At 41.3% G+C, this 14,907-nt stretch overlaps 1 protein-coding gene across 5 annotated transcripts in view; it reads right to left on the minus strand.

Annotated features, from left to right (window-relative positions):
* casz1 (castor zinc finger 1) overlaps nucleotides 1–14,907 on the minus strand; it is a 90,780-nt gene that overhangs the window by 11,526 nt on the left and 64,347 nt on the right. For all 5 annotated transcript variants that reach the window (XM_056239437.1, XM_056239436.1, XM_056239439.1 and 2 more), the window contains 8 exons: nucleotides 14,349–14,414; nucleotides 11,206–11,296; nucleotides 7,866–8,030; nucleotides 5,858–6,030; nucleotides 4,900–5,762; nucleotides 1,571–1,703; nucleotides 1,066–1,129; nucleotides 129–283 (listed from right to left, as the gene is read on the minus strand). In XM_056239437.1, the coding sequence (XP_056095412.1) occupies nucleotides 129–283; nucleotides 1,066–1,129; nucleotides 1,571–1,703; nucleotides 4,900–5,762; nucleotides 5,858–6,030; nucleotides 7,866–8,030; nucleotides 11,206–11,296; nucleotides 14,349–14,414 (1,710 nt within the window). The remainder of the gene's footprint in view (nucleotides 1–128; nucleotides 284–1,065; nucleotides 1,130–1,570; nucleotides 1,704–4,899; nucleotides 5,763–5,857; nucleotides 6,031–7,865; nucleotides 8,031–11,205; nucleotides 11,297–14,348; nucleotides 14,415–14,907) is intronic.

Below are 14,907 nucleotides of genomic sequence, written 5' to 3' on the forward strand. Positions count from 1 at the left end.
TACATTTAACTCACAGCTAGTGTGAAAGAGTTAAACAAGTGTAAAAGAAAAGTAGTGAGGATGAAACATTGGAAAGTAAAGCTGAAGCTGTAAACGACTCTATAGGGACACAAGATGATTTCAGGCACCTGCGCAGGTAGGTCCTCCACAGCTCAGTGTGTTTCTCTGGGCACGACCTCTTCATTACCCTACTGAGATACTGAGCTGCGTCTGAGCCGTCTGCCGCCTGAGCTCCCTCCAGCTCTGACTTCAGATCCAAAGCACTGAAGAAACCAGGATTCATCTACAGAAATAAACACATGCTTAGGCATGCTTAATCACAGTAACACTAGTTCTACTCGAGGACAGACCAAACACACAACAGTTTCTGTGCGCTCTATGTTTGAGGCTTCAGATGTGTTTCAATTCGGTCTTGTATATGAACCAGAGCGAGAGACAGGAAGAGAGAGAGAGAGAGAGAGAGAGAGAGAGAGAGAGAGAGAGAGAGAGAGAGAGAGAGAGAGAGAGAGAGAGCGAGCTGAGCTAAGCCGTCAGGAGAACTAGAGCGAGTTTTCTATTTAAATCATCAAGGTAATGGTACATGCAAACCATTTATACTAGTCATAGAAGATGTATGATTAAAACGATGTCCATTTTAATCCCCACAAAAACATACAACATTTAAATATCTGTTCGCCACCATTTCGTCTTTTTAAAAAATGAGGGTGACATTTGCTCTTTTTTCTCGGCGCTGACTTTTTAATCAAATAATTTACAAAGTCCATAAATAAAGATAGAGCAGATGGAGGAGAAAAAGAAGAAAGCCAGAGAAAAAAAATGCACAGAGAGTTCAAAACAGCTCATCAAAAAACAAACATCTCTATATATCTGCCGTGGCAACCGGCTCCTGCTTCATTATATTAATTTGCGAGCGGCGGACTGAAATTACACTGTATGAAAAATGGCTGGAAAATTTAAATGATACAAACTCATCCTATTAGCGGTGAAACATTAAAAAACAAACAGCCCCCTCTGCATCCTGCTAATTTGTCTTGGGATGAAAAGCGTTTGATGGATGAATCTTACCTTATTCATAAGTGAGGATAAAAGAGATGTATTTCCCGGCGCAGGGTGTCCGTTTGATTCAGCGCTAGAACATGCAAAATGAACAGTGTTTAGGCAGGATTTGCATGAGAACAGTAAATATTATAATTTATCCGAGATTGCGAATATACAATGAACAAAAAAAGGGAAGGAGGCTGGAAATTAGGGTTTATGTGAACACGCTTTCATCTAAATGAATGTGCAAACATGTCATGCCTCATACTTGACGTGCATTATGAAAAAAGGGTATTATGGGAGAATTTTTGCATTCATATGATGGATTTCCTCAAAGGAGGCCTCATGGTGGGAGAAGGAGGGAGCGTGTAAATCTCGTCCTCCTTGATCACTCCACAGACCCACCTTGTGAAGGGGGTTTTAACAAGAGCACTCACACTAATTAACACAATACGGCATTATTTGAGAGATAAATCACAGCAGGGCGGGGCGGGCCTGGGCGCGAGCCGAGAGGGGGAGGATGATGGGATACCTGTGGTCTTTCTTGCTCAGGTCCAGGCTGTGCTCCTGGACAGAGTCTTGGGGGGCCGTCAAAGCGCTATCCGCCGGCTCCTGCTTCACCTCGACCGGATTAAACCGGCCTGCTTGAGTCTGCTGCCCCATCCCTGAGGAGAGAGAAGGAGAAAAACAAAGTTATTGTTGGTCAGCATTATTCCGCCGTGATGAGATCCAATCTGACTTCTGTCCCGGCCAAGGAGAAGACCAGGAGTGATAATTATTGAGGAATTATGTCAGGCCGTCAAGGCGTTTAAATGCTGATTGAGAGGCAGCAGGAATGAGGGAAAAAGACTCCGTTTTCAGCAGCGCTTGTCACAACGCATTTGCGGGCCTGCCTCTTAACTGGTCATTAAGAGGCATGCTAATGCTGAGGGAAAGTGGCAGATTCAGACTGCCCGCCCCTCCCTGCCGTCGCAGTGTGTCCTTGTTGGCTCGGCGATGGACGAAGGAGCATGCCCAAAAGGAACATCTGCTTGTCCGTCAGATTAGAGGTGACAGCCAATCAGATTGGTTCAAATAGCGTGACCTCTCGATCGGATTTTCAAAATAGGTATGCAGACGATGTGGAAAGGAGGAAGGAGGCGGGAGGGACGCTGATGGGAATGCGACCTGGCTTTTCCTCCAATCCCCAAATGATTGAAATATTAATTTGTCCTCAGGCTATACAGAGAAAGCCGGGCTTTTGGTAGCCAGTAAGTGGTATTTTATTAAAAAACAGCTAGGAGTTCGAGGCACAAAGATGGAGCGATGAGTGCATCAGCAGTGATTGCGAGCTCGGGTGAATGTTGTTTAAGACACCAGGCCCACTGAGGACAAGTGACAGCTAGTGCCCACCCTGCCCTTGGCCTTCAGTTCAGAGGGCATTTAACCATGTGAAAAGAGAAGAGAGACACTCCTCTGGGTCACAAACACAAACGCCCACACACAAGCACAAGTTTATCAGATGTGTCACTCTAACTTTCCTGACGCATGTGCTTTGACTCGTTGTGTTGGTTATGGAGGTGAACTAGTGACTCATTGTGATGTGTCTGCTTTAGGCGCATCACATCCTAATAAATTCGGTAGCTCATACCAGCCTTATTTTCATTCTTTTACTGTGTGTAACGCTCAGTTGACTAATTACTGCCTGTCTTTGGAGGTAGAGGAACTAGGCTAGTTTTAGGTGCAATCCATCCAAATCTGTGGTCTTTATATGCGAGTAGAACGTCGTACTGATATTAACCTCCCCGCCTGTCCGTAAATGACTGTGCCCTACATCAGCCCTATACAAAGCTCTCACTTTCTTTTTCTCTCTCATTTTTTTTTCTGGGCATAAACTGTCTGACGTTAACAAGGGACATTTAAATAACGACCACGTGAGGAGAGAGTCATTAAACCTTCAGCTTTGCAGTTTCTATGATAAAAATCGGCGATGATCTAAGAGAGCAAGGATGCTCACAACGCTGTGTTTTTCTGGAAATTATCCAAGAATAATGTTACTGTGTAATTACCTCAACAAAGTTACTGAACTCATGAAAGATCATTTGTACTGGGTGTCTAATTAGCGAACCCCTCGGATTTCAAGATCCTCCAAAACACTCTGGGGGTGAACGTAGATTAAAAGAAAAGTGAGTATTCAACTAGGAAATAACGCCACCTGAACAAATTAGCGATCGGCTCTTCTTATGCAGCAAGACTGAGATGTGTTTCTCTGCAAACTGGCCCCTGACTACAAAAAAAGTTAGAAAAAAACAACAAAGCTGTTTGAAAATAGTCGCAGTAAACATCATTCTCTCATTTCTAACGCTGAGCTCTGACCACATCCTCTTCATATTTTACCCAAATGTCCTGTTCACACGTCTTTTCTGAGCAAACGTGTAAAATTAGCAATGCCACATTATGATCTGCTTCTCTCAATTCTGTTAAGTAGGGGATTTTTTTTCTCTACTTTTCTTGAAGTTACCAAAACTAAATACAAGGTGCTCACAAATGAAAGAATATTTATTTGCCTTCTTGTAGGGCAGTAGGACTTTTATAAGTCTACACCTGCAAAGAGACAAGGAGTAAAGGCTATGACAGCCTTATAGCCGAAACCCTTTAAGGATCTTCTGCAAATGTATTAGCTAACCCTAATCTTACACCCAGGATCCTGTTCCCATACCTCACAAAAAAGAAGCATTGGCATGTTACATGAATATGGTAATCAATCAGTTCCATGACACCCTCACAATACATTATTTTATTTTTGTAAGGAAACCCACTAGCTTACTAGCCTAAAACGCCTAGAGAGAAAAGACTTCACAGACACATCAGTGTTTTCATACTGAAACAAGTAGTGCCTTTATATACACACACACACACACACACACACACACACACACACACACACACACACACACACACACACACACACACACACACACAGTCCTCTCTGGAGCGCTGAGTCATTTCTGCTTCACCAGTTTCTGATATTTCTTCCTCTATATCAGAGTGCATATAAAAAGCTGCTTTGTACCTCCAATTTCTCAACTTAATATTATTCAGGCTCCATTTGGTTGGAACGAGTGCACGCTCAGATAAGAGGCCGGTGATGAGGAAGCATGTAGAACACAGGCCCTGAGATCCTCCTGAGAATGCTATTAGAGGCAGCTTTACAGAGCCCACTCACTAGTTCAGCACTTATCTGCTAATGGATTGTGGGTATCATGACAATGATCGCTGCAATAACAAGACTAGAGCAGCAAACCAGCCCTTCAATATTTTGCCTTAATCCTGAAATCAGAGTTTGTGTAGCATCTGTGGATAGCATGAGCAAGATGACCTGAAAGTGCCCTTTCACTGACGGGTATAGGTACAGAGAAAGAGAAACACATAGGCAGAGTGACCCAAAGAACTGATGTTTTCCCGATTCAACGCAGTGAGGAAAACTAATCCTTTGATAAAGTATGTTTTTCACACTTGTTCCTGATATAAACATTGGGAATATCTAGTCAAGTGATTCTCAAATGGTTTTATTTTTAATTTATTTAGAAACGATAATATAGAATTTAATATCGGCCATTTATTGGTAATCAGCCATAAATTGTAAAATAATTATTGGTGTATCGGTATTGAACAGAATTTTAAATTCTAAAATAAAAATTATTATAATTATTTTAATTATTATTAAATGTAATTACTTTAATATTTAATATTAATGACTAATATTTACATTAATAAATATACTAATACATATTAGAATTACTGTGTGCAACCCACCAGTTGAGAATCATTGATCTGGATGATCATTCATAAGTTGATACTATGTGGAAAGATGAAACAAACCTGCATCCAGGTTACTGGAGGGCTTCAGAGCAGCGGCTGCCAGTCGGGCCATCATGGGCGATATCAGACCCTTGCTGGCCGACATCTTCTCCATAATGGATGATGCAGCGAATGAAGTCGGAGTGGAAGCTACGGTAGCAGCAGCTGGGTCCCCAGTCGGAGTGGAGTTCTGGGGTAGAGAATCGCTGGGCATGGAGTGAGCTACAGAGGTGGCCACGGATATCAGGCCGGCAGCAGAGGGGGTGAGCGTCATGGGCATTCTGGGAATGAGCGAGAAGAAGGGGTTGGAAGCACCAGCCAGTGCACTGTTGGAAAGTGCCAGGGCCATGGGTACATTGCTCGGCAGAGCCTGGGACAGCAGGGTGGAAATGCGGCTGGCCGGAGGCAGAGCGGCAGTGGGCTTGACGCTGTGGCTGGAGGACATGGTGGTGATGGGAGTGGACAGCAAATGCGGTACGGTGGAGGACTGCTGGGTCGTTGGAGAAGCACTTAAGCTGGAGTTCTTGCTGCTAATGGCGGAGTAGTCCATGAGGTCATCATTGCTGGACTCGTCCTGATCCTCTTTGGGCAACAGGAAGGAGGAAGCGAGGCCCAGCACACCCGAGGAGCGAATGTGGCGGCGCTCGTGTTTGCGCTTGTGTGAGGTCATCTGGCTGGTGGAGGTAAAGGTGAAGCCGCAGCCTTGGCGTATGCAGTGGAAATGGTTGGTGGCCTTGCTGTAGACGCAGCCTTCGTACTTGCACTCCTCGTATTTGTAAAATTTCTTGAAGCCGTCCTTGGCGTAAGCGTCATCTTTGATGTGATAGCTCTTGTGCTTCTCAATGTCACACTTGTTCTTGAAGGTGAAGGTACAGCCTGGGCGCCTGAGAGGCGGAAAAGGCAAAGGATTAAACTCTAAAATGGTATTTAAGTTGACATTAAGTTGACACATTAAGTTGAGTTGGAGCGACCATTGTACCTGCAGTGGAAGTGGGTGGTCTTTTGCCCGTAGAACTGGCACGCAACCGTCCCACAATCCTCGGTGGCGCGAAACCTCTGGAAGCCATCGTTGATCAGCTGTGCATTTTTCTTATGGAAGTTCTCATGAGTCATGACATCAGACGTGCTCGTGTACACCTTGTTGCAGCCCACCTGACAGACAGGAAATGAAAAAAAAAAAAAATGCTTTCATGAGACAAAGCGTGAGCATGGTTTAGAAATAAACACCATGTGTGAGTTTCACTTTGTTGCACTGGATGAAAAATGCTCAGTATGAAAAAAAGTGGCTTGGCGCTTGAGCTCTTGTAGTCTGCAGGGACATGAAAACAACAACTCGAGATGTGACACAAAAATAGCTCAGTTTGGCGATGAACTCAATGTGGGGAGCAAAGAAACAGGTGACCTAAAAAAAAAAAATGAACTGGAAACATTTTCTCAAGATCTGAGCTTTGTTAAAAATATACTCTTGAGACATCTCATAAAATATGAAAAGCAAACCCTTTACCCGAAAAAAACAGGTGTGCGTTTCATGAAAACAGCTTCAAAGAGATAAAAGACAGGACTATTTTTTGTGATTTGCAATATGTGGCATGCGAAAGCAGCATGGTGAGGCGGCGTGTGGTTGAAACCTTTTTCCATTTAAGGTTTTAAGTCTATATTAGAAGTCTATGCTTTAGTAGAAGAGTCAGGGGGGTTGTTCGGGAAGACTGTCACTTACTTCGGTTTGAAAGGCTCTGTTACTCAACAGCAGCACTCAGGAGCCCTCTGGGCAGCAGACGAACGTGAACTAATGTTTGAATTAAAACCAGCAATTGTATATCGTCTCTGGCACTTTGCACCCGTGCAAACAGGGTAACTTGGCCATATTCAGTCAAACAATGAAAAAAATGCCACTCTGTTTTTTCTCCGTAAATCAGGAGAACGGGTGCCAACATCTGCCTGTTCTCACTGTTGTTAAAACAAGAGCTGAAATGTCTAATAACAATTACGCCGTTAGGGAGGCTTAAAAAAAAAGAGTATATATCTTAAGTCCTGGGCCACTGTTTTGCCTGTGGTGAAAAGCAGCTCGGCTCGAAAGTGACACCTTGAAAATAAGCAGATGTAAAGAATTAAACAGATCTGGTGGGAAATAATCGCCACTTGGTACTAAAAGATGAAAAATGTTGAGTTCATATAAACAACTCACAGAATTTTATCCATGCCAACTAAGGAGTGAGGGAGAAAGGTGGTGAGGGGGAGGAGGGCCACATCCTGTTCATGGCTTTATTTTAATTTAATTTATTCGAACACCTTGTGTCTTATGAACAAAAAACTGATCCTAAATGTTCATATAGGCCTCGAGGAAAAAGTTGAAGTACTTTAATGTCAATATAGATTGCATCGTACAAAAGTCTGTGCTATTTGCCTGCTGCTATTAACGTTATTATTGTGCAAGGAATGTAGATTTTGATCAAATTTTCAAGACTGCATCTCAAGTAAATGTATCTTTATTTAAAGATGTTTAGATATTTGTATAGTAAGATATTAATTTTTTTGCAAAGCATGAAACATTTAATGTCATGACTTTATGAATTAAAGACCTGGTCCGATTTAAGAAATTTGTAAGGCCTTAATTTTTCTGTAAGGGCGATTTAAGACTTGTTATGAAACCTTGAAATATATATTTTTGGTAACACTTTATTTTGATGGTCCCTTTTAAACATCCTGTTGACTATAAGTAATTTTGCAATTACATGTCAACTAATTCTAACCCCAAACCTATCAGTCTACTAATACTCTACTAAAACTCTAATAAGAGTTAGTAGACATGAAGGTACAACGTTACTTATAGTCAACAGAATGTGTTAAAGGGATCATCCAAATAAAGTGAAACCATATTTTTTTCTCAAATCCTGTACAAGCAGAGGAACTGATATTTGCATGTGTCTGTATAAGAGTGAATGTGCATTTTTTTTTTGTGCAAACTAGGGGTTTTTGCTGTGGTTTACCTGCATGCAGTGGTAGTGGGTACTCTTGCCGTTGAGATGACAGCCGTGGTAGTACACACTGCAGTCATCCAAAGGGCTGAAACGCATGAATCCGTGCTGCAGGGAGTTGTCCCTCTTCTTATGCATGTTATAATGCCTTATCACATCCTGCTTACTGGTGAATCTCTGTAAACAACAGATATACAGAGTTAGTAAGGTGGGGGAGGTGTTGTGTAGGTTCTGAAGGAAACCAGCAATGCGTTCTTTTATTACTCATGCAACAACTGCAGAGCATTGCAGAAAATTGCAGCCAGGTGGGTGAATGGTGCATATCGTAGCAGCAGGTATAAGGTGAATTTACTTTTCAATACTCGCATTGCAGAGTAGAACAATTGAAAGTGAGTACTTTGAAGGGTGTATTTCATTCAGAGTTTGCCTTATAGACTCCCTATACACTAACTATACGCACCCAAAGCATAGCATTATGACTCAACTATGACTTTGTATTATTTTCTAAGCTCACCTGATGTTTGAATCTGTGTCTAATGTGCTGCTTCAAAAAAAGGTTCCTGAACTAGACTGTTAATTACATTTTATTTCACCATTTCTAATTAAGATGGATCACATGACATACGAGATCACAGTTGTGATATTCTCCGCTTCTGAAAAATCATGTTCCATGCAGATGGTTTTGGAACGTGCACGGGGAAAAGACAACAAACAAACAAGGCAACCAAAAAATGTTTCTTTTTTAATTCCCGTCTGAGATATGATTCCATTTTTAATTAAAGTATTAAAGCACAGTTTTGTGCAGGGTTAGACAATAATAATGAGGAAATATGCTAAAATACCCCTCCTCCTCAAAATTTAAATCTCCTACACCATGGAGAAGTGTGTGTGTGGGGGGTGTGGGGGGGGGGGGTGGGGGGTGGGGGGGGGACAAAGACAAAGCGATGTAGGGGAAAAACCTCACTCTTGAGAGATCAGGGCAACCAAATCTGCAGTAATTGGGCTTGAGCTAATATTACAGGAACTGAAACAAGAGTAGCTGAAATCAATGAGCCTTTTCCAACGTAAATCCATATTTTCTACATAAATGAGCAACAGGAGAAAAAAACATGACAGAAACATCCACAAAACCTCATTGCCCACATTTGAAGATAATCTTACAGGCAAATAAAAAAATAAATAAAGATATATATATATATATATATATATATATATACAAAAAGATAAATACTTAAATCTTGGCTATATATATTGTTACATTTCCATTCCTGTTTCAAAAAAAGTGTAATAGATGATATATGAGCCAATGTCCAACAAACGGTGATGACAGGAATTTGGGATGTCGACAAACAAATAAAAAGAGATACTGATCTAGATCCGGCCACACTGAGCGGAACTGTGGAAAACAGCAGGAAATTGTATCAGTTGGGCTTCTGTACTTAGAAGAGTGGCTACACGGTCGTGTGGACATTTATTTTAGGATTCCCATCGCATTGGAGGATGGCCATGAAAGGAGAGGCAGGGCCGGTATGAAGTGGAGCAAAGGCTGGCAACCGCAGGATAATATTCCACCACTGTGTCATGTAACATTTTAATGACTTATCAATTCCAAAAACAAGTTCATCTGCGCCTCACCTTTCAGCTGGGGTACGCACAGCCTCCTGTCTGTCATTACTAAACTGCCAAGAGTCACTGACGCCTTTACATGTACAGGAAAATTTCAATATTAATCCGAATATGGTCATATTCTAATTTTGTGAGCATCATGTAAATTCCATAACCTGACTGCCAAAACCAGAATAAGCCAAAGTTCTGGGTTTATAGAAATCTGAATAAGATTGCCAGTCCAATGCTCTACTGTTTAAACTGCAACAATGCTTATGCTTGAATTGATCCGAATTGTATTGTAAGTCACTTAAATTAAATTTAGAATATTAAGATTTGCAAACTAACATTTCACAAACATTAAAAGAAGCTTCATGGCATACACTGGTAAAAATTTTTGTAAAGGTAAAGTAAAGGCTTAACCAGAATATTGACCTTAATCAGAAAATGATGTGCATGTACAACAGTGTCTATAGCTATGTTTCCATCCACCTATTTCTATGCGCATTTTGGGATATTGCATAAAAAATTGACGGATGGAAACGCCAATGAATTATTGCGCATAAAAAAAACGTATGAGCTCGTTTTATGCGATATTCCAATTTAACGCGGAAGTTAAATTTGTAACTTTGGATGGAAACATAGCTAATGAATTCTTAAGCAACACAAGTTCCAAAAAATGGACAGCTTCAAAGGGACTTTTGAACCAGCTCTGCTTACAGTTTGAGGAATTGTACTTGAATAACAAGAGGCAGCCTGCTGGGCTGAATAAGTCTCTTTTAGATGCAACAGCTGCCCTGTTGTCTTCAGCAGGATTCCTGGATGTTTATAATGAAAAATGTAATCAGATGATTAAAAATGAAGTGGGAGATTATGACTAGAGAGGACTTGATAAAGAAAAGACTGTGCGGCTCTCTTTGCAGGCAGATTTTTGATGTCTTCGACAAATGTGCCCGTCTTTGCCTGCTCTTTTCCACCATATGCGCATGAGCTGCTGCTGTCTGTGTTCTGATCTGCTTAATGCTGATTTTGCTGTGCTGAACATGACAACTCTGGGGACATGGATCAGATTAATAATGTGAAAGGGGATTATGAGTAGCCCAAGAGTATTAGCAGATGTCCTTAGAAAAAAAAGGAGGCATCTTTTGAAAGTATTTACCATTAACTATGAAAAAAGGAAAGCCATTGTCAGTCTGATTGAGTTTTGAGAAATAGCCCTCATCTATCTAAACCTGTTTAGCCAGTGCGGTCCCAAGATAAAAGCCTAGTCCGTAAGGTTTTGTTTGGCTGTTTTCTTGTGTGTACCCTGGCACACTTCAATCATTTCCTCTAATAGTTATCTTCCTCTCCTGTCAGGGAGTGATGGGAAAAGTGTGAAGGTGAGCTTTAAAATGGTGTTGTGACACTCTCTGCATTATACTGTTGTCTTACAGAAGCAAGGCGCTTAGATTTCCAGCAGTAATGGATGGATATTAAAGTGTGTTGAACCGTGCCCGTCAGATTGCAAAAATTATCCAGCTGACATAATCTCATTTATCATCAAAAAGGAGGAAAGGACACCCACTTTTTGCATTTGTATTCAAGATGCAATTCCGATAGATAGACAAATAAATAAATAAGAGATTAAATAAAAATAAAACTATTAGCGTTTTGCAGCACTGGCCACTCGTGGGTGAATTAAGAAAGTTGCAGGCGATTTTACTTGCGTTTTGCACTTTTGAATCCTGCTTGTGGCTGTTGTACTCACCTGATAGTTACATTCGGGGTCCATGCAGTGATAATGCTCTCTGTACTGGTAAGCACAGTGTACATGGCCACAGTGCTGGCTCCCAGAGAACCTACAATCAGACAGAAATATATGTAAAACACTGTAATTGTTACTGTTTTGGCCAAGTATTCTGAATCCAAACATTATCATCATATTGAGCTAAAGATAAACACGATTGCAGAAACAGCAAGTGAGATAAAGAGATTATTTTATAAGAGGAAAAAAATCAGCGCGTACTGAAAAGGAGTTGCATTTCGCTATCTCTATTCCATATACAAAACCTCTAACAATGTGGGGGCTGATCTTGAAAGGGCAATTTAGCCTTTTATCTCCGCTTGATAGATGCCCTAACACTGACAGAGTCATCTTCACGGAGCTCAGAGTCATTACCAAGAACTATAAACACATAGAAAAACAGGCCTACGCTTCCTCGACCATACGATTGCAATTCACTCTCCAGCCACAGCAATCTCCACCAAATTAGTTCCATTGCCTTCAAAGGCAGTAGGTAGACTCTTATTAAACTGTAACCCCCGACATAATTCGCTCATTTGCTCGTGCTTTAAGCCCTGCCAAATCAGCGTTCGGCTCTCCAGGTTAACAGCCTATGCTTTAATCAGGGAAAGGTTAGGCCTAATAGAAAGGTTTGAGTGTGTCTCCGCGTGGCTTCCTCCTCTTCACTCTCGCCGACTGACTCGCCCGGTCTTCCGCGGATTGGCGGCGCTTTAAAGAGGCACATTTCCTGAGTGTTTACAGGCTGATTATAACCCTGACGATGATGACTGTTAAAAACCTCCAATTACAGCTCAAAACACACAAATAAACATTCGCACCGCCGCTGCCAAGAGCACCATCTGCTGAAGTAGAGAAAAAGCTAAGTAATTTTTTTCCCCCTACTGGCTGGATTATCCCTAGACTGCTTTTACAAATCACTTTGCTAAGTTCATTAAGCTAATTGAATGGTGAATCCACTACCTGCTAAACGTGGGTGGTGTTCTGAAGGGCTGGGGAAGTGGCAGGCGCTTAAGTTGGTTTTGTTTGCATCTTAAAGGAACAGTTCACCCAAGAAACTGTAGATTTCAAGCATCATAAAACGTATCTATGTGACTATTGCAAGTCTTCTGAAGCCATACTTAAAGTTGAACTCGTGAAAGTTCATGAGAGAAGTAGTATTATCAGGTTTGTGGATGAATCATTCCTTTAGTTTGATCTTTTCAAGGAATCAATTGATTTGATTAAAAAAATTATGATTTGTTCACAAATTTAACTGATCTGGTTCTTGAGTATCAACTCAATGACTCACTGATTCGATCACAACAGTTAGAAGCTTGCTGAAGAGAGAGGTGATCAGTGACATTTTTGGTCCGCTTCTCACGGACAGCGATTGTTTGGATTCCAAAGTTAAAAAAATATAGTCATTTGAAGAACTTTATATTTTCCTTTTTTATTTTTTGAAACTTTAAATCCTCAGTCCCCATTCATAGTAATTGCATGTAAAAAAAAAACTAGCAGTACAATATTTAAAATGTGTCTTTTTACATTCCACAGAAGAAAAAAAGTCATATGATTTTGGAATGACATGAGGATGAAAACCTGGTGATGGGTTTTTTACATTTTTGGGTGAACTATTGCTTTACAAAAGAGATTACAACACAGGCTACAGTACAGACTTTATATCTCGCACTCATAATGCATAAATGCACACATTAAACTCACCCACCATTAGCAGCCCCTCTGCGGCACACTCAAACATTCCCGGCCCCATGTACACAGAACCCCCCTGGGATGGCAGCCCACCCCAGCTGTATCACTTTGCCTCTGGACAATTCCCACTTGCCGCGTCAGGGGGCTAATGGGCCACGCTGCTATTCAGTGGCGGATTAAATATTAATATTGCCACGATACAGAGATTGCCGCACATCTCCCGTTACAATAGAGACATGCCGATCAAAGTTTGGTGCAATGCTGGGTACATAAAAGCATTTAGGAGGGAAAACAGTGACTAAACACTACCAGGGAAGATCTTTAAACATCAAACCGCGGCAGTGCGAGGAGATAAAGAACTTTTTCCCCTTTTGTGGGGGGAAGGTGGGTGTAGACAAGTTTACAAAGCTGCTTTTTAGCACGACTGTTTTCTCATTAGCGTGGATGATTCCTCCCCCCTCCCCCCCACCCCGATCCTTCAACAACCCCCCAATACACCAGGCTGCATTTGCCCTTTTTATGAGTCCTCATTTTTCTTTTTTCCCCTCCTCTCTTTCCTTTCTTTTTTTCACAACACGGAAATTGAAACTGTATCTGGGCTTATCTACTGCCTCCCCGCGCATCAACTGCCGAGATGTTTAGACAAATTTTATGCATTATGCAGTGCAAATATCAAAACAGTTCTTGGCAGTGCCAGCAGAAGCCTCATTAAAAATTCCTTAATTAAATCTTCTTGCAAAATGTAATCAGTCCAAGGAGGGTTTTTGTGTGTGCACAAGGATGTGTGTGTGTCTGTTAGTGCCAGGGCTTTGATTTGTGGCCTTCATGTTACGGCTTGGGAGAGTAATCATTAACGCCAAAGCCACTTTGCCTTTTGAAATGCGCCTTTTTCTCTCTTTAAGGCAAGAATAAATAAACAAATGATAATCACCTTTCTACTGGCATGACAAAAGGAAACAGAAGCCGATATTAGAGTGCGCTGCATCTATCTCTGCGCTTTGTCTGCATTTGCGAGTGCCTGTCATTTAGTTGATTCAGTATCTTCATTTGAAGTGCAGATATTAGAAATGAAAGTCTCAACTATCTGTGCAGTCAGGCCCAATGACACACAGGCACATGCAGGGCAGTCTAATGTGCCCGATGTTTTTGCAAACATTTCAAGCTGTTTGCTTAAGATTTCACTGAGTTCAGCTTCGGCGCTGGCAGGGAAACTGACACTGGGAAAAAATTACTCACTTTCCAGCCTTTAATTCAATTAATTTTCCTTAGTCCATAAACCTGGCGTGCTTACGCATAATTTATCGTCCACACAGAAAGTGTATTTTTGCAAATCTACATCCTGCTTTATTAAAGTGTGAAATATGTCATCGATTAAAGAATGTTGTCGTGAAGTTTTGTGAGGGTGAGGATTTGCATACCTGGCGATATATTTCTGGTACACGTTGACGTCCTCTGTGACAGGTTTCTCGGGAGGAAGGCCATTCCTATCATAGCATGGAAAAAAAGAGAAAAGGATTAATGGTATGCATTCCATCAGTAATAAAAACAAACTGACGCAGTATTTACTTATGAGCCATTTCAAAGTTTGGGCTATCAATATACATTTTCTTCAATGGAGTAGCGATTTGGTTTGGGAATGAATTAGGGAGGTATATAGGCACGCTTTGATGCATGGCCTCCCAACAATGAAAGCACAGTGGGGAAAAAATGTTTTTGAATGCATAAATTATTTATGTGTGTTTTTGGAGAGAGTACAAATGCAAAGATGAGGGTGTGCGGCGAATGTCAGAAAGGAAGAAAATGGCTTCACGCGTTTCATTTTGTTTGATTGGCCCTTGTATGAGGGATGACTACGGCTTTTAGGACATCCTGTTTCAGAAACAATCCTCATCGATTTAACAGTTACTTAAAAGTCTGGGTTTGGTGGCTGCATTTGACTTAGCATCCCACCTTCATTGAATAAGCACTTAAAAGGAG

The sequence above is a fragment of the Rhinichthys klamathensis genome, unplaced genomic scaffold (assembly GCF_029890125.1).
Source record: "Rhinichthys klamathensis goyatoka isolate OS25496 unplaced genomic scaffold, OSU_Roscu_1.1 h1tg000020l_1, whole genome shotgun sequence".
Lineage (NCBI taxonomy): Eukaryota > Metazoa > Chordata > Actinopteri > Cypriniformes > Leuciscidae > Rhinichthys > Rhinichthys klamathensis.